This window comes from Echinops telfairi, unplaced genomic scaffold (genome assembly GCF_000313985.2).
Source record: "Echinops telfairi isolate 266 unplaced genomic scaffold, ASM31398v2 ScPeMD7_7458;HRSCAF=8496, whole genome shotgun sequence".
Lineage (NCBI taxonomy): Eukaryota > Metazoa > Chordata > Mammalia > Afrosoricida > Tenrecidae > Echinops > Echinops telfairi.
The window spans coordinates 1,888,507-1,905,001 of NW_022111358.1; the positions used below are offsets into that span (position 1 = coordinate 1,888,507).

The 16,495-nt window shown below is 60.2% G+C and overlaps 1 protein-coding gene across 4 annotated transcripts in view; it reads left to right on the plus strand.

Annotated features, from left to right (window-relative positions):
- Window positions 1–15,807, plus strand: part of MYO1C (myosin IC) — a 21,716-nt gene extending 5,909 nt beyond the window's left edge. The window contains exons 1-33 of one of the 4 annotated variants that reach the window (XM_045299653.1): window positions 28–49; window positions 1,347–1,502; window positions 1,654–1,769; window positions 2,479–2,677; window positions 2,756–2,836; window positions 4,177–4,356; window positions 4,438–4,536; window positions 4,669–4,782; window positions 4,877–4,948; window positions 5,597–5,716; window positions 5,821–5,903; window positions 6,081–6,186; window positions 6,279–6,359; window positions 6,507–6,598; window positions 8,109–8,203; window positions 8,291–8,337; window positions 8,440–8,520; window positions 10,113–10,148; window positions 10,618–10,723; window positions 10,820–10,937; window positions 11,276–11,389; window positions 11,473–11,549; window positions 11,836–11,904; window positions 12,009–12,093; window positions 12,186–12,345; window positions 12,527–12,610; window positions 13,206–13,299; window positions 13,410–13,465; window positions 13,593–13,728; window positions 13,819–13,889; window positions 13,989–14,086; window positions 14,177–14,276; window positions 14,550–15,807. In XM_045299653.1, the coding sequence (XP_045155588.1) occupies window positions 32–49; window positions 1,347–1,502; window positions 1,654–1,769; window positions 2,479–2,677; window positions 2,756–2,836; window positions 4,177–4,356; window positions 4,438–4,536; window positions 4,669–4,782; window positions 4,877–4,948; window positions 5,597–5,716; window positions 5,821–5,903; window positions 6,081–6,186; window positions 6,279–6,359; window positions 6,507–6,598; window positions 8,109–8,203; window positions 8,291–8,337; window positions 8,440–8,520; window positions 10,113–10,148; window positions 10,618–10,723; window positions 10,820–10,937; window positions 11,276–11,389; window positions 11,473–11,549; window positions 11,836–11,904; window positions 12,009–12,093; window positions 12,186–12,345; window positions 12,527–12,610; window positions 13,206–13,299; window positions 13,410–13,465; window positions 13,593–13,728; window positions 13,819–13,889; window positions 13,989–14,086; window positions 14,177–14,276; window positions 14,550–14,576 (3,171 nt within the window). In that variant the 5' untranslated portion in view covers window positions 28–31 and the 3' untranslated portion in view covers window positions 14,577–15,807. Of the gene's footprint in view, window positions 1–27; window positions 50–1,346; window positions 1,503–1,653; window positions 1,770–2,478; window positions 2,678–2,755; window positions 2,837–4,176; window positions 4,357–4,437; window positions 4,537–4,668; window positions 4,783–4,876; window positions 4,949–5,596; window positions 5,717–5,820; window positions 5,904–6,080; window positions 6,187–6,278; window positions 6,360–6,506; window positions 6,599–8,108; window positions 8,204–8,290; window positions 8,338–8,439; window positions 8,521–10,112; window positions 10,149–10,617; window positions 10,724–10,819; window positions 10,938–11,275; window positions 11,390–11,472; window positions 11,550–11,835; window positions 11,905–12,008; window positions 12,094–12,185; window positions 12,346–12,526; window positions 12,611–13,205; window positions 13,300–13,409; window positions 13,466–13,592; window positions 13,729–13,818; window positions 13,890–13,988; window positions 14,087–14,176; window positions 14,277–14,549 lie in introns of those variants that run through there. The other 3 variants (XM_045299652.1, XM_004706885.3, XM_004706884.3) reach the window with 3 other exon arrangements.
- The last annotated feature ends 688 nt before the right edge of the window (window positions 15,808–16,495 follow it).

The following is a 16,495-nucleotide window of genomic DNA, read 5'->3' on the forward strand; positions in this document are numbered from 1 at the left end:
GCAGAGCGGAGCCTCAGGCCGGCCGGGCAGGATGCGCTACCGGGCATCGGTGAGAGGGGGCTGCGGGCAGGGCAGGGGGTCCCGGGCGCCCCTCCCTACCTCGCGGCGCCGCCTCAGTGCCTCCAGGAAGCGGGCGCGGCCCAGGAATTTCGGGTGGAAAAAATATCCGGGCAAGTTGCGGGGAGGCTGCAGAGGTGGGGAGTACCGTGGGTGCCCGGACCGGGATCTGGGAAACTGCTCTGCGAGGAGGTGAGGGGTGAGAAGGACGGCTGGGCGCACGGAGACCCCCCTCACCCTGGGGCAAGTGGGCGGGGACAGCAGCCCGATTTGGCAGCGGCGGTGGGGCCAGACTGGAGCGGGGAGAGGGGAGAGGGACAGGCCCGGAGACATATGGAGATCGGCAGGTCTTTGGGGTCTACCTCGCCCCCCACCACCTTGCTCTCCGCTGACCCTTGACACTCTCTTTGCTCTCCCCTCAGTTCCCTAGAGCCCCAGAGCCCTCTTTTGCCCCTGGGGTGGGGGGTGGGGTTAGGGCTTCGCTGAGTGTGTACTTCCCCCACCCCTGCTGGGCTGGGCAGAGAGGAGGCAGCTGGACTTTTGGTAGTGAAATCCCCAGGCCCCTGAGGCCCTGGGGACGCTTGGTAACAGGACGCCTGGGAGTCCAGCAGCTGGAGGTGGGTAGAGAGGGCCGTCCCCTTCTGGGAAGTGTGCTGCCCGCTGGAGAATCCCTCTCCTGTAGTCTGGGGGTGGTCTCCTGTTTCTCCCTAGACCCTCCCTGTGGAGGTTCTGGGGGTGGGGTGGGGAGCCCCACCCTGTCTGCAGAATTACTGAACAATTTGTCCTCCAAAGCACCTGTCACATGTGGCCCAGAGCTGAGAGACCTGAGGTCACCTGGCCTGGCTCCTTCCCTCCCTCCCTCTGTGAGAAGCAGGCTGCCCAGAGAGGAGGGGATTTGTCCAAGGTCACAGAGCACTTCTTCCCAGGCTTGCAAGGAATTCCTTCTCTGGGCCCCTCTTTCTGCACACACACCAGGGCCTTCCTGGTTCAGTGACCCTGCTCCCACGTCCTCTGTGTCTTGTGTACTCCAGGGGCCCTGTGACTGGTGCCCACCCACCAATGGCCTCTAGCTCACCTACCCTGTGTTTGGTATTTTATCTGTCTACCATCCTCTGTACCGGGGTTCCCAGCATGTGCATGTTCGGTGTTCTGTGTGTCCTGTGTCCAGGCCCCTATGACCACCAGCAAGAGTTTCCCCTCTCAGCCCAGCAGGCCCTGCAGGAGGGGGAGAAGCTGCCTGCCTTGTGCCCTGCTGGCGCTAACTCTCTCCCTGGGCCCATTCCCTGCAGGCCCTGGGCAGTGACGGGGTACGGGTGACCATGGAGAGCGCGCTGACCGCCCGTGACCGGGTGGGGGTCCAGGATTTCGTGCTGCTGGAGAACTTCACCAGCGAGGCAGCCTTCATCGAGAACCTGCGCCGGCGGTTCCGGGAGAACCTCATTTATGTGAGCTGCCCCTACCCACCCACCCGGCCTGTGGGGAGATGGCTGAGGCGCTGCTGCCTGATACTGGCATGGGGGTGCGGGAGAAGGAAGAAGCCAGGAGCTCTGGGAGGACCCTGTGACCCTCTTCTCCTCACCCCCACCCCATCCCCAGACCTACATCGGCCCTGTCCTGGTCTCTGTGAACCCCTACCGGGACCTGCAGATCTACACGCAGCAGCACATGGAGCGGTACCGTGGCGTCAGCTTCTATGAAGTGCCCCCCCACCTGTGAGTGACCCCAACCTCCACAACAGGGACCCTCCTGTCTGTCTCCCTCAACACTCCTTCTTGAAGGAGGGAGGAGTCACCATCCATAGAATCCCTTCTAGCACATAGGATCCTAGAGTTATTTGGCCCACCACCCTGTGTTCTGGGAGGGGGGGGAATTACTTAGCAGCTCCCTGGCAAATAAGAACTTTTGTACGATGGCCCATAATGCAGCCCTTCCTCCCAACCCCCCATTATTCCAGGGGGTGGTATTGCCCATTTGGGGAACACTGATCTAGCATGAGCTCTCATTCCTAGCTGAGTTAAATCTCTCAACTCATCTGGGAGGAAGGTAAGCAGCCCCCACCACTCAGGTCACATCTTCGACTTATCACCCGACTCTGCCTGGGTGTGGCTTCCTGATCTTAATGGGTCTCCGACTCTCTTCAGTGAGGAGCCCACCCCCCTGTCCTACCTGAGAGTGACCCCAACTACCGCTGGCTGGACCTGCCATTGTGTCGCTCATGAGAAGTACTCTCACTCTTCCTTCCAAATGGAGCCCCCCGAATGATCCTCTTGATCACCCTGACTCCCCCCCAAAATGGGTCTCCACCCAGATATGGGAGCGACCCTGCAGTCTTACCCGATGCGCCTCAGCACCACTTGACCATTCCCCCACACTGCACACACACACACCCCTGAACTCCCTGACAAGCCCCTGGCCCCCCAGGTTCGCAGTGGCTGACACTGTGTACCGGGCACTACGCACGGAGCGTCGGGACCAGGCCGTGATGATTTCTGGGGAGAGTGGGGCAGGCAAGACCGAGGCCACCAAGAGACTGCTGCAGTTCTATGCGGAGACCTGCCCCGCCCCTGAGCGGGGTGGCGCCGTGCGGGACAGGCTGCTGCAGAGCAACCCTGTGCTGGAGGTGAGGGCACAGCGGCACCAGGGGGTGGGGTGGGGCAGGGGGAATGCCAGGTGTCCCTAACACCCCTACCTCTTCCAGGCCTTTGGAAATGCCAAGACTCTGCGGAACGATAACTCCAGCCGATTTGGGAAGTACATGGATGTGCAGTTTGACTTCAAGGTACCTGGGGGGGTGTTGAGAGAGGGGCTTCCCATTGTACAGGTGGTGCCCACAAGCCAGGTCCTTGGCACCAACAAGCAGTGTGCTCAGCGCTGTCCAGGTGCTGGTAGTATAGTTCTGAAACAAAATAGCCCCAAATCCCTGCCCTGGAGGGAGATGGATCGCACTGGGCTGCTAATCACAGGGTCAGCAGTTCGAGCCACAGAAGAGAGATGAGGCTTTTCAGTCCTGTAAAGATTTAAGCTTTGGAAACCCACAGGGGCGATTCTACTCGGTCCTACAGGATTGCAGTGAGCCAGGATCAACCCAATGGCAATGCATCTGGCTTTTAGTTTGGTTGAGGGAGATCTCCAATACACCGGAAAATAACCAAGGAGCCAAGTCCAGAAAGCAAAATGCCGAAGGGAATGGAGGGGCCTTTGAACAGGGAGATCCATTGCAGTGTGAAGTGGGGGATTCTGCAGACCCCCATGCAGGGAATGGTTCCAAGGCCCTGATGTGGAAGCGTGCTTGGCATGTTTAAGGGCCAGCAGCGAGGCCGGAATGGCTGGAAAAGAGAGCGAGGGAGGAGGAGGGAAGAGGGAGGTGAGAGGTGAGGGAGGAGGGCCAGGTGGGGCAGGTCCCTGTGGGTCTGGTTCAGCACTTTGATTTACACACCGTGGGGAAGGGGACCCACTGGAGGGATCTGAATAGGGACTTGGAGCTTCCCTTTGCAAAAGGACCACTCTTACACACGACTCTTTGTTAGGTATGTTTAAGCCGTTGAATTGTCAGGTGGCACGTGTGGTCAGTAGAACTTCACCTGTGTTGAAAGTAGACTGTAGGGGGCCAGGGCTGAAGCAGGGAAACCGGTTCGGAAGCTGATTTCATAATCCAAGGGACAGGTGACGTTGGGAGTGTGTGGATTCTGGGTACCTGTTGGCGGCGAGGCCAGCAGGATTTGCCATCCAACTGGATATGGAGTGTGAAGGTGAAAGGCTTCGATGACTACAGCTGCCTTGGCCAGAACCACTAGAGAGATGAAGTGGCCGCTGACGTGGGTGGGGGTGGGGGGGGTGGCATGCTGGGAGGAGCTAGCCTGTGATAGGGACAGGGCAGTTAGGAGTTCAATGAGATACCTGTCAGGCTGCCAAATAGGCCAGGTCTCCATGACAACCCCCTGAGGTAGGGCATGATTTCCCCATTTCTTAGATAAAGAAACTGAGGTCAAAGGAGGGGAGCTAGCTTAAAGGTACACAGCTAGTAACGGAGCTGGAGTTTAAGCCTAGGAGTTCTTAAGAAGAGAGGCCCTCTTCCCCGGCCAGGGCTTCTGACGGGGCCCTCCTGTGCTGTGCCTGCAGGGTGCCCCCGTGGGTGGCCACATCCTCAGTTACCTCCTGGAGAAGTCCCGAGTGGTGCACCAGAACCACGGGGAGAGGAACTTCCACGTCTTCTACCAGCTGCTGGAGGGTGGGGAGGAGGAGACGCTGCGCAGGCTGGGCTTGGAGCGGAACCCCCAGAGCTACCTGTACCTGGTGAAGGTGAGTGGGCGGCATGCAGGGCAGGTGCCTCCCAGGGGGCCCTGTGCCAGAGCAGGTGACCCAGCTGTTTCCCTCCCCCAGGGCCAGTGTGCCAAAGTGTCCTCCATCAACGACAAGAGTGACTGGAAGGTGGTCAGGAAGGCGCTGACTGTCATCAACTTCACCGAGGATGAAGTGGAGGTGAGGCCGCTGGCGGTCACCCTCACCTGACCCCCCCACACACACACACTTTGAGAACCCTAGTCCATTTGTAGCCCCGTCCCCTGCTCCATCTGGCCACGGCCACTCGTCGCCTCCCGCCCCCTCCCCCAGGACCTGCTGAGCATCGTGGCCAGTGTCCTGCATTTGGGCAACATCCACTTTGCTGCAGACGAGGAGAGCAATGCCCAGGTCACCACTGAGAACCAGCTCAAGTATCTGACCAGGGTAAGTGGAGTGGAGTGGGTTGAGCGGGAGGGGAGGGGCAGCAGGGGCAAGGGAGCATGTACCCTCACCATGCCCACCCTCCCGCCCTCGGCAGCTCCTCAATGTGGACAGCTGTACGCTGCGGGAAGCCCTGACTCACAGGAAGATCATCGCCAAGGGAGAAGAGGTGAGGCGGAGCCTTTGCCTCTGCTTCTGCCTCGGGTGGCATGGAGAAGGGAGCAGGTGTTTCTAGGCAGCCCTTCCCCCGACTGCCCAGCTGATCCTCCCAGCCGGGGCCAGGCCAGAGGAGGCAGGTGCTACCTATGGGTTCAGGGGAGTGAGTCCATTCTCCATGCGGGACACTCGGGGTCCTGTCCTCGCAGTGCACCTCAAGCACAGCTTCCACTGATCTCGGTGGAGGCTGTGATGTTGAACAGGTTTCAGGGCAGGAAGAAAGGCCTGGCAGTCTCCCCCCAAATCAGCGCGAATCCTCGGATCAGATCCCTGAGCAAGAGCCCTTCCTGCCACCAGCCATGGGAACGGTGTAGGACCAGGCAGCTTTTTGTTTCCGTTGGGCATGAGGTCCTCACGTGTCGAGGGCTGACTCCCCGGCAATTAACCACCAGCTCTTGGCTCAGAGAGGCACAGTGAGCTGTCTAAGACCACCCAGAGGGTAACAGATTCCACCCAAGACTCCCACCTTGAGGCCTCTGGTCCCTGTCCCACCTTGGCACTGAGGTGGTGCCCTCTAGGGGAGGGCAGGTGATGCTGAGCAAAGACACAGGGAGGGGTCTGGGCCTTGAGCTCCCTGTCTCACCCGACGCCCGCCCGGCAGCTCCTGAGCCCCCTGAACCTGGAGCAGGCTGCCTACGCCCGGGACGCCCTTGCCAAGGCCGTGTATAGCCGCACCTTCACCTGGCTGGTGGGGAAAATCAACAGGTCGCTGGCCTCCAAGGTGAGGGCAGGGGAGGCTAGAGAGGAGTCCGGGAAGGATGGGGGCGGGGCCCTGGAGCCCCACAAATGCTCAACCTGTGCTATCGGATGACCACCTGGCTCTAGGATGCTGACACCCCCAGCTGGCGGGGCACCACGGTCCTCGGGCTGCTGGACATTTATGGCTTTGAGGTGTTTCAGCACAACAGGTCAGTGCCACGGCACCCCCTCTCCCCACTGTGTTCCTCTCATTCCTGCCACCTGCGGTCCCACTTTGAGTTTCTTACCTTGGCCTCTCGGGGGTCCCCCCCTGTCCTGCCCCTGCTCCTGGTCCCACGTCCCTCTTGAGTCACCGTGGGTCTTCCATTCCCCGTGCCCCGCCCCAGCTTCGAACAGTTCTGCATCAATTATTGCAACGAAAAGCTGCAGCAGCTCTTCATCGAACTGACCCTCCAGTCTGAGCAGGAGGAATACGAGGCCGAGGGCATCGCTGTGAGTGAGGGCGGGAAGCCCAGGCCCCCGGTCTCCCTGGGAGTGAGTCGGGGCACGCCGTGATGACACCTCCCTGTCCTCTGACCCCTCAGTGGGAGCCTGTCCAGTATTTCAACAACAAGATCATCTGTGACCTGGTGGAGGAGAAGTTCAAGGGCATCATCCCCATTCTAGTGAGTCCTCTGCTCCTCTGGGACCTCCTGTGGAGGACTTGACTGGGTGGGGGAGGTGTTTGCCACCCCACCTGTCCCAGCTGCCCCTCCCCCTGCGCCTGTGCCCTCCACCCCCACCCCACATGTGCCCTACCCCATCCCCCCCAGGATGAGGAGTGCCTGCGCCCCGGGGAGGCCACCGATCTGACCTTCCTGGAGAAGCTGGAGGACACAGTCAAGCTCCATCCACACTTCCTGACGTGAGTCAGGAAGACGGGCTCCTCCACCCCCCACCCCCCACGCACAGGCCCCCATCCCGACAGCCCTGGGGAAGTCAGGAGAGCCCAGAAATGGCTTCTGAAACAGAACCCCCCAGCCCCGAGGAGCTGACCAGGGACAGTCCCATAAGGCTGCACCTAGCACCCAGTCCACGAAGGAAGACGCTGGAAGCATGGTTTCCACCTCCTTCCTCGTTTTGTCGTTTGTTTTTGTTTTGAGAATGAAACTTGTTAAGTTCCCTTACTTAGAAATTGCTTTTTCCTGGGAGCATCCTGTAAAAATGAGGGCACGGGAAATTAAAAAAAAAAAAAGGAAGCCCCTCTGTCCTAGCTCTGGCCTGCCTTTTTCTGGGCGCCCATCTCTACCCTACAGCTCTCCTGTCAAGGAGCTGCTCTGGGTGCTGGGCACCCTCTTGCTTGGGCCCCATAAGGTGAAGTCGCTGGCCCAAGGTTATCAGACATCTCATTAAGTCCCTGGGACTGAGTCCCAGGAATGAGTGATAGCGAGGCCATGGACATTTTGTGTGCTTTGTAATATGTCAGAAACTCGTTCTGACTGTAAAAATAGCATCGCTCGTTAGAGAAGAGCTGGGCTGTGTGCTGCAGTCACTTGTGCTCCTGTGACCCAGAGTTCGTCCCTGTCAACAATTTGAGGCATTTCCTTCCTGTCTTGTTCTATACATTTTTTCCCCCTCATAGTAGGAAACGTATTGTGTTTAAGACTCAGGAGGAGGCTACATCCTTTCCCGTATCATCAGTCGTTAAATATTTCTTCAAGCCCCTTCCTGTAGTACCTGCACAGTCTCTTCACCCAAGAGGTGCCCACACGCTCACCTGGTCAGCCTCCGGGGTTCCTGCTGCTTCAAACACTTTTGTGCCCTCAATCTTTGGGGAGTTACGTGGGATAGTTCTGAAACGTAGAAAATGGGCTAAGTATGTACTTATTTTAAGAACTCTGCCCTCGAGTCAATTCTGACTCAGAGCGACACACAGGACAGAGTAGACGTGCGAGTGTCAGTCTTTACAGGAGTGGACAGCCTCATCTTTCTCCCGCGGAGTCACCAGTGGGTTTGAACCACTGGCCTTAGGGTTAGCAGCTCAATACGTAGCCCCTTGTGCCACCAGGGCTCCTGGCATGATGCTTCAGGTCTAAGTAATCTCTTGGGAGATTCCTTTCTATAATATTGAGTGATCAGCGCCCAGCATTGTAAACATGGACTCAACAGTTGGAGTCGGAGAAAGAAGCGCTCCCCTCCTGCTTGAGCATCCTGGTGCCGTGATGACCCGAGCTGAGGCCGAAGCTGAGGTGTCTTGCCCGCCCAAGCCTTAGTGGGCTGCTGATGCCACCGGCCCCTTGTAACAGCTCATTGTGGGGTGGACATCTAGGGACATGACACGGCAGCTCCTTACCAGATGAGGACACCCTCCTCGGGAGACAGGCAGGGACCCGGCTCAGGCCTGTAATCGGTGGCTTCCCCTCTCCCCTACCCAGGCACAAGCTGGCAGACCAGCGCACCAGGAAATCCCTGGGTCGAGGAGAGTTCCGCCTTCTGCACTACGCTGGGGAGGTGACCTACAGCGTGACTGGTAAGGCCCCGGGAGGCCGGGTGCCCACAGGGTCTAGGGAAGGGGATGCTCCCCCCCACCTCACCTCTGCTCTCCCCTTTTCCCCAGGGTTTCTGGATAAGAACAATGACCTTCTCTTCCGGAACCTGAAGGAGGTGAGGAGGACTCAGCGAGGGACCTGGGTTGGGAGCAGCCGCACCCCTGTATGTACGTGCCTCTGTGCCCTCTCCCACTGACGCCTGCCTCTACCCTCCTAGACCATGTGCAGCTCGAAGAATCCCATTATGAGCCAGTGCTTCGACCGGACTGAGCTCAGTGACAAGAAGCGGCCTGAGACGGTGTGGAGCTGTGGGACCCGAGGGGCGTGTGCGTGTGTGTGTGTGTGTGTGTGTGTGTGTGTGTGTGTGTGTGCCCTTCCCTCCAGGGGTCCCCTGTGTGTGTTCACCCACTCAGCAGGCATTTGTTGCAGGCACTGCTAGGCACCAAGGACACAGAAGCGAACCGCTGCCCTCACACAGATGTGTGTGGGGGGTGCTTTGGGAATTTAGGAAAGAACACAACCCTTTGTGCCCGAGGGGCCGGAAGAGGCAAGCAGGTCAAGGAAGGCTTCCTGGAAGAGGAGACATTTGAGCTCCTGTAGGGATTCGTAGACACACGCCAGAACCCTGGGGAAGAAGTGGTTAAGCCCTAGTCTGCTTCCCCAAAGGTCAGGGGTTCACCTGCTGCTCTCTGGGGAGAAGGATGGGAGCCTGCTTCCGAAAACATCCACTGACAGCCCTGGAAAGCCTGTGGGGGGGGCAGATCTGCTCTGTCCTTCAGGGTCACCGTGAACTGGACTTGCTGGTACAGCGGTGGGTTTGGTTAGTTCAGGGATTTGAGGGATATGTCGAGTGGACTTATGGGGGAGTGTTGTAGGAAGCCAGGGGCCAATCCAGGGACACAGAGTCCCCAAAAGGCTTGGGGTTGGGGCAGGGTGTGGCCGGTGGTACCAGGTGCCGGGAGAGCTCTGTGGGCGGAGGGAGGGTGGAGGCCTGGCTGTTGCCTGACACGCTGGGCAGGAGGGAGCCACAGGAGGGAGGTAGAAGCTGTTGTGCTTCAGGCTGAGTGTCTGTGCGAAGGAGGCATGGAGGCAGCATGTTTCCCAGGGCCTAGCTCCTGGGTGTTCAGCCCTCTGTACCCCCCCACCCCCACTCTCACTGAGGATGCCTGCATGCCCGTTCCTGCCCAGGCCTTCCCTTCCCAGCAATCCTCCACTGCTCTGTGGAGGGCCCATGGGTGCCCAGTCCTGCTCCTCTGTGTCCTTGACTAAGGATAGGGCTTGCCCTCCACTCTACCTCCCCATCCCGGCAGCAACCACTGGGCTGTCCAGCACCTCATCACGTCTCAGCTCCGTCCCTCCACGTGCCCATCCTAGGTGTCCTGTAACCTGGGCACCCACCACCTCTCCAGGTCCTTGTTCTTTTTTCTGAGCCAGCCTGCCAGCCTCCTCAGGCTCCCGGCTTCCCACCTGCCCACCTGCAAAAAAAAAAAACCCAGCAAACTCATTGCTACTGAGTTGATTCCGACTCATGGTGATCCTGGAGAAGGGGTCGTACTGTCTTCCCTGTGGGTTTGCTCTTTATGAGAGTAAAAACCTCTTCTGTCTCCCACGGAGCAGCTGGTGGTTTCGAACTGCTGACTTTGGGTGAGCAGCCCAATACACAACCACCTTCTGCACGTGCTGTAGTGGTGGTACGCCACCTCAAGCTCCTTAATGAGATTCACTAGTCCGGCCTGTGGCTGCCACGCTCACCCGCCTATGTCTTTGCCCTGCTCTCTGCGCATGCTGCTCCTGTGCTCCGTCCGGCCGCCCCTCTGCCTGACTCCGATCTGCTTACTGGCTGTCTTCTGCTCATCCTTTAAGTCTCCGCTGACGGGCTGTCTCCTCCAGGAATTCTGTCCTGCTGCCCCCTACCACCCAGATGGGGTTAGTGATCCTTCCTTGGGGTTCCCTGAAGCCGTGGGATAGATCCCCTGTTAGCTCTGCGACTATGATGGAGGGCGAGACTTGGCCAAGCGGACCCGAGAGGGTCCTGCAGAGCCTCCCTCTGGGCCGCTGGGTAGATGTCTAGGGACAGATGTGTGTTAAGGATCGCAGCCACTGAAGCCCCAGGGGAAGAGGGAGGTTGCTCGGGGAAGTTTAGGGAGGTCCAGGCAGGATTTTCCGCATGTGGAGTGAGATTCCTCAGCCAAGGTCTCCAGCCCGGCCAGCGGAAGATGAGGTGAAGCCTGGCCCTTCCTCAACTGGGGAAGGGACAGCAGAGGGAGGGAGGGCCCTGGCAGAGGACTGGACAGTGGTGGACATGGGAGGTCCGCCCTGCCCTGCGGGGGGCCCAGCAACCTCTGCACTCCTCCTCCGCCAACCTTCTGCCTGACCTGGGCCCCGCCCCCCTCAGGTGGCCACCCAGTTCAAGATGAGCCTCCTGCAGCTGGTGGAGATCCTGAAGTCCAAGGAGCCCGCCTACATCCGCTGCATCAAGCCCAATGACGCCAAGCAGCCAGGTAGACCCCCACCCCACCACTGGGGCCTACGTGTGCCCGCCCGTGGGGGGCATGGTCGTGGTGGCAGGCCACCACCTCTCGATCTTCCTCTCACAGGCCGCTTTGATGAGGTGCTGATCCGGCACCAGGTGAAGTACCTGGGGCTGATGGAGAACCTGCGCGTGCGCAGAGCCGGCTTCGCCTATCGCCGCAAATATGAGGCCTTTCTGCAGAGGTGCGCCAGGGCCTGGCTCCCAGCCAGTGCGGAGGGTGGGGGAGGAGCCCACGTAGGGGATCCCCAGGCTTGCGGACCATGTAGTGAGCCACTGGGCCCCGGCCAGAGGGAGGGCGCCTGTGCGAATGGGGTTTCCAAGGAGCCCCGAGAGGGTGGAGATGAGCTTTTCTCTAGTGACCGGTCTGGGAAGGCGCCCGGTGTGACATCCAGCACGGTTACTTCCTCTGGCTGACACCATAACCCCAGTGACCTCGTCTTTGAAATGGGTCAGCAACTCCCCCCACAGGTGCCCAGGGAACGCTGGTCCCGGGTTCATTCCTGCTGCTTGTCATCCCCAGGTACAAATCGCTGTGTCCGGAGACATGGCCCGCGTGGGCAGGGCGGCCCCAAGACGGGGTGGCTGTGCTGGTCCGACACCTGGGCTACAAACCAGAGGAGTACAAGATGGGCCGGTAAGTGGTGCCCACAGCTGGGGCGGGGGGAGTGAAAGGGGGGGTGGGCGGGCAGTGGCAACAACCAGAGGCTGCCCTCGCAGGACCAAGATCTTCATCCGCTTCCCGAAGACCCTGTTTGCCACGGAGGATGCCCTGGAGGTCCGGCGGCAGAGCCTAGGTGAGGGAAGGGCCTGCCCCTTGGGAGTCCATTCTGAGGAGCAGAGAAAGGACCCTGGTGCCCCTGCTCGGTGCCACCTCCTGGCACCTGCCATCTGCCTCAAAAAACTCTGAGCGAATCCCACCGCTTCCACTCCCACCTCTCAAGGTCACATGCTCCCCCCATCATCCCCTTCCTCACCGCTCCTCCTCCATGCCTCCCCACCCACATCACCCCCTCTGCTCTGACCACGCTGGCTGGGTCCCCCGAGCTCCAGCCCAGCCCCTTTCTTTCTCTCCTACCACAGCCACCCAGATCCAGGCCACCTGGAGAGGCTTTCACTGGCGGCAGAAATTCCTCCGGGTGAAGCGATCAGGTTCGGGGGCAGTGGGGGCCCAGGGACTCAGGGTTCGGGAGGGTTGGGGGTCATGGTGGGCCACTGCTGAGGGAGCAGCAGTCAGCCATCTGTGGTCTCTGCAGCCATCTGCATCCAGTCTTGGTGGCGGGGAACGCTGGGTCGGAGGAAGGCAGCCAAGAGGAAGCGGGCGGCAGAGACCATCCGGCGGTGAGTGCCGGGGTGCCATGGGGTGGGAGGTGAGGGGGCACCTACAGAGTGGGATGGGCGGGGCTCCTCAGACTGCTGACCAACACCCCCAGGCTCATCCGTGGCTTCATCCTGCGCCATGCACCCCGCTGCCCCGAAAATGCCTTCTTCCTGGACCATGTGCGCACCTCGTTTTTGCTCAACCTGCGGCGGCAGCTGCCCCGGAGTGTTCTGGACACCACCTGGCCCACCCCCCCACCTGCCCTGCGAGAGGTCTGTAGGCCTGCCAAGTCAGTCAGGGAGGGCTTCCTGAAGGAGAGGGGCTGGAGCCGGGCGGGAACCACTCGGGATAGGAGGCCTGCCCAGGGCAGAGGTTGCTATGGGAGTAAGTCTGGCACCTGGGTGGGAAGGGGGCCAGGCTGCCAAGGTGCCTGAGCCTGGTGCTTCCCCACAGGCCTCTGAGCTTCTGCGGGAATTATGCATGAAGAACATGGTGTGGAAATACTGCCGGAGCATCAGCCCCGAGTGGAAGCAGCAGGTATGGAGAGCCAGGAGGCAGCTGGGGACTAAGGGAAGGGAGGATGCTGGCTTGGCTGGGGGGTGGGGTGGGGAGCACCTCACCCATGATGCACCCTGCCATTGCAGACGGCTCACAGCCCCCTTAGGTCTCATGAACGGAGTATCTTGGGGTAGCAGAGAGAGCTCATCTTGCGGGGTCAGCGGGTCAGCTCCACGGGTGGGGGTGGGGGTGTGTGAATCGAGGCTGCCCAGGGCCCCATGTTGCGAAGGCCCCCAAGGCTGCATCTTTGCAGTGCTGTGGTCAATTGGAATGTCTGCTGTGTAGCTACCACCCAGCTCGGAGATGGTGCCTGAGAATTAGGCAGCGAGACCCCAGGCTGGAGTGGAGTCTTGAGGACCCTTGGCCTGAGCCGGCAGGGCATCGCCCCAAAGTTTGGGCTGTTGAGGGTGATCTCGGCCGCAGTTGGCCCGAGTGGGAGACAATGAAGAGGAGGCACTAATGGGAGAGCTGGTGGCCGGACTCAGCCTCCTGAGGACGAGGGAGGCCACCTCACTTTCTGTGGTCTTTACCCACTCTCGGCCCACGCTCCCCCCACCCCCACTTATCTCCTCAGCTGCAACAGAAGGCTGTGGCCAGTGAGATCTTCAAGGGCAAGAAGGACAATTACCCCCAAAGTGTCCCCAGACTCTTCATCAGCACAAGACTCGGTCAGCCCCTGACTCTCCAGCGTCAGCCCCTCCCCTCCTGCCCCCCTTCCTCTGCCTCCCTCTCCTCTCCTCGCCACCTCTCACCTCCCTCTCCCCCATCTGGGTTGCAGGCGCGGATGAGATCAGTCCTAAAGTGCACCAGGTCCTTGGCTCTGAGCCCATCCAGGTGAGCGCTGCCTGCAGCCCTTAGTTCAGCTGCCCAGGGGCTGCACGGAGGTCCCAGCATGGGCAGGGGGGAGGCTCTTGTCCGTGGAGCCCCTCAGCCCCTCCCGTGCCGTGCCCTCTGTCCCCAGTACGCAGTGCCAGTAGTGAAATACGACCGCAAGGGCTACAAGCCTCGCTCACGGCAGCTGCTGCTGACGCCCAACGCCGTGGTCATTGTGGAGGACGCCAAAGTCAAGCAGAGGATCGATTACGCCAACCTGACCGGTACGCCAGAGGTCAGGGCTGTGGAGGGAGGGCCTGGCTCTCACCCTGGAACGCTGACCTCTGCCCTCCCCCCTTCTCCCCCTTCCCCAGGGATCTCCGTCAGCAGCCTGAGTGACAGTCTCTTTGTGCTTCACGTACAGCGCGAAGACAACAAGCAGAAGGTGCCCTTGGCGGGGCGGGGGAGGGAGGGGCCACCCTGCAGGGCTGGGTCCTGCCTCTGACTGTGAGCAGGGCTGACCCCGCCCCTTCTGGGACCCCAGGGGGATGTGGTGCTGCAGAGTGACCACGTGATTGAGACCCTGACCAAGACAGCCCTCAGCGCTGACCGTGTGAACAGCATCAACATCAACCAGGGCAGGTGAGGGCCAGGCGGGCATGCGAGTGGGGGGTGGGGGTGGGGGTGGGGTGGTTCCTGTGCCAAGTCCTCACAGGCGCCCCTCCCCCACAGCATCACCTTTGCCGGGGGCCCCGGCAGGGATGGCACCATTGACTTCACGCCCGGCTCAGAGCTACTCATCACCAAGGCGAAGAACGGGCACCTGGCTGTGGTGAGTGAGGGCTGGGGTGGCCTCTTTCAATAGCCATGTCTTCCCCTGCTGGCGGGTGGGCAGACGCCACACACTGACCCCTTCATCCCATTGCCCCCAGAGATGGCGGGGTGGGGTAGATCAGAATGATGGGGGTGGGGGGAAAAATAGAATGATGGGGGTGGGTACTGGGGAGGAGACAAGCATCCCAGGTCTGAGGCCAAGAGGTCCCGGCCCCCTCCCTCCTGCCTGGCATACCTCTCCTGCTCACCAGCTGGGTGTCTCCGCCCCCAGGTGGCCCCACGGCTGAACTCTCGGTGATGAAGGTGCCCACCGGACCCCCTACCACCCCCCAGTGCTTCGCTTCTCCCCCCCTCCCCTTCCCAGTTACCAAAGACTGAGCTTCCAGACAGGGACCCAGGGACACCTTGAAACCCACCTACAAACACCGGCCTCCTGCCGCCCCTCTCTCAGGGAGCTGCCGGCAGCCAGGAGCAGCCCCAGGAGTGGGCCGGGCCGGCCGGGCACAGCAATAGGAAAGCCAGGGCCAGAGCATGAGTGCCTGCCCCACCGCTCCACTGATGCCAAATGTTGGAGAGAAGGGGCCTCTGGCCCAGGTGCTCTCTCACGATTTTTGTGATGCTTTATAGGAAACTGTTTTTTAAAAAGCCATTCTCCCACCCCAGAACACACTGGATGTGTTCCCCCTGACTCCTACAGGGTAGGGGGTGCAGCTGAGAGGTGGGGCGGGCCGGGCTCTGGTGCCGTCTGACTTCCTGCCCAGGCCACCCTCTTCTTCCTCCTCCTCCTCCTTGGTCCCCTTGGCACCTTGTCTGTTTTGTGCCTGCCTGCCTGCCCAGCCACCCTCTGCAGCCCACTCTGATCTCCCCTGGTGGTTGAGACCACCCTTACCTGCCCCTCTCTTCCTGCCCTAAGAATGCCCTTTCAATGTTTTCATCCCAGTCTGGGGGGGTCCTGCAGGGGGAAAGGTGTGCCTCAGGTCACAGAATTTGGAAGACGAGCAGAGCATCTTCTCCAGTCCCCTGGTGTCATAGGACAGGAGAGCCAGGGCCACAGAGGGGAAAGCCCATTGCCCAAGGTCACACACAGGTTGGGGCAAACCAGGACTGCAGCCTTGTCCTCAGCACAAGCACACCTCACTGCCCCTCAAGACAAGGAGCCCCATGAAGCAGGGGTGGGGAGAGAGGGGTATCACCCTTGAAGTGTGCATCTGGCTCCCTGACCAGCGATCACCCATGGGGGCCACCAGGTGGAGGAGCACTTCTTAGATGACAACACCCTGCCCGCGCACTTGGGCCCCATTCAAGGGCAGAGGGCCAGGGCTGCTTCTGCACCTGCCTCCCTGGCCCAGGAGCCTGGGGAGGGACTGGCCTTGGGAGGAGCTGCGGGGGCACCACTTCTTTCTGCTGCTGCCGCCCCCACAGGGTCTGGGGGCTGCCTAGCTGCCTCTGTCCCCTCCTGGGGGTTTTGCCCACTGCTGACATTTCTGCGATCCAGAGAAACACTAAATAAAGCAATATGTGTTTGCCAACATCGGTGTGCTCGAGGGTGTTGGGAGAGGGAGACGGTCCCTGGAAGACAACCCAGCGTTTTCTGTGGAGTCAGTGATGTCTGCTGGTGACCCTGATCTGTGAGTGGCACTGAACTCCACGGGGTTTCCAGTGACTGGTTTCTTTCTGGAAGTAGACTGGCGAGCCTTTCTCCCAAAACTACTCTGGTTAAGAGCAGAGAACTGCCTGTGCCACACTGGGGAGCCCTAGTGGCGTAGTGGCTACGCACTGGGCTGCGACCCACAAGGTCCACAGTTTGAAACCACCAGGGACTCGTCAAGAGAAAGACGGGGCTTTCTACTCCTGTAAAGAATTAGGCTGTACTACCCTGTACTGTCGGGTCCCTATGAGGTGGCAGGGAGTTTAGGAGCATTTCCTAAGGACCATCTGTGTTAGGCTGGGTAACTAGAGAAACCGACATAGTGACCTCCATGTGTAAGAAAGAGCTTGATATCAAGAAGTAACTGTATCAGGCAAACAGCCGAGTCCAACTCAAGTCCATAGGGATTCTCACGACCACATGCAGTGACGTAGAGTCCAGGAAGTTCACAGGCCGGGTGCAAAGTCTTGGGGATCCAATGGCTGTGGAAGCACCCCAGGGCTCTGGCAGATTTCAGCGTGGCTGGTCAACAAGAAGGTGAAGGCAGAGAGGGAGGTTCCTAGGAGGAC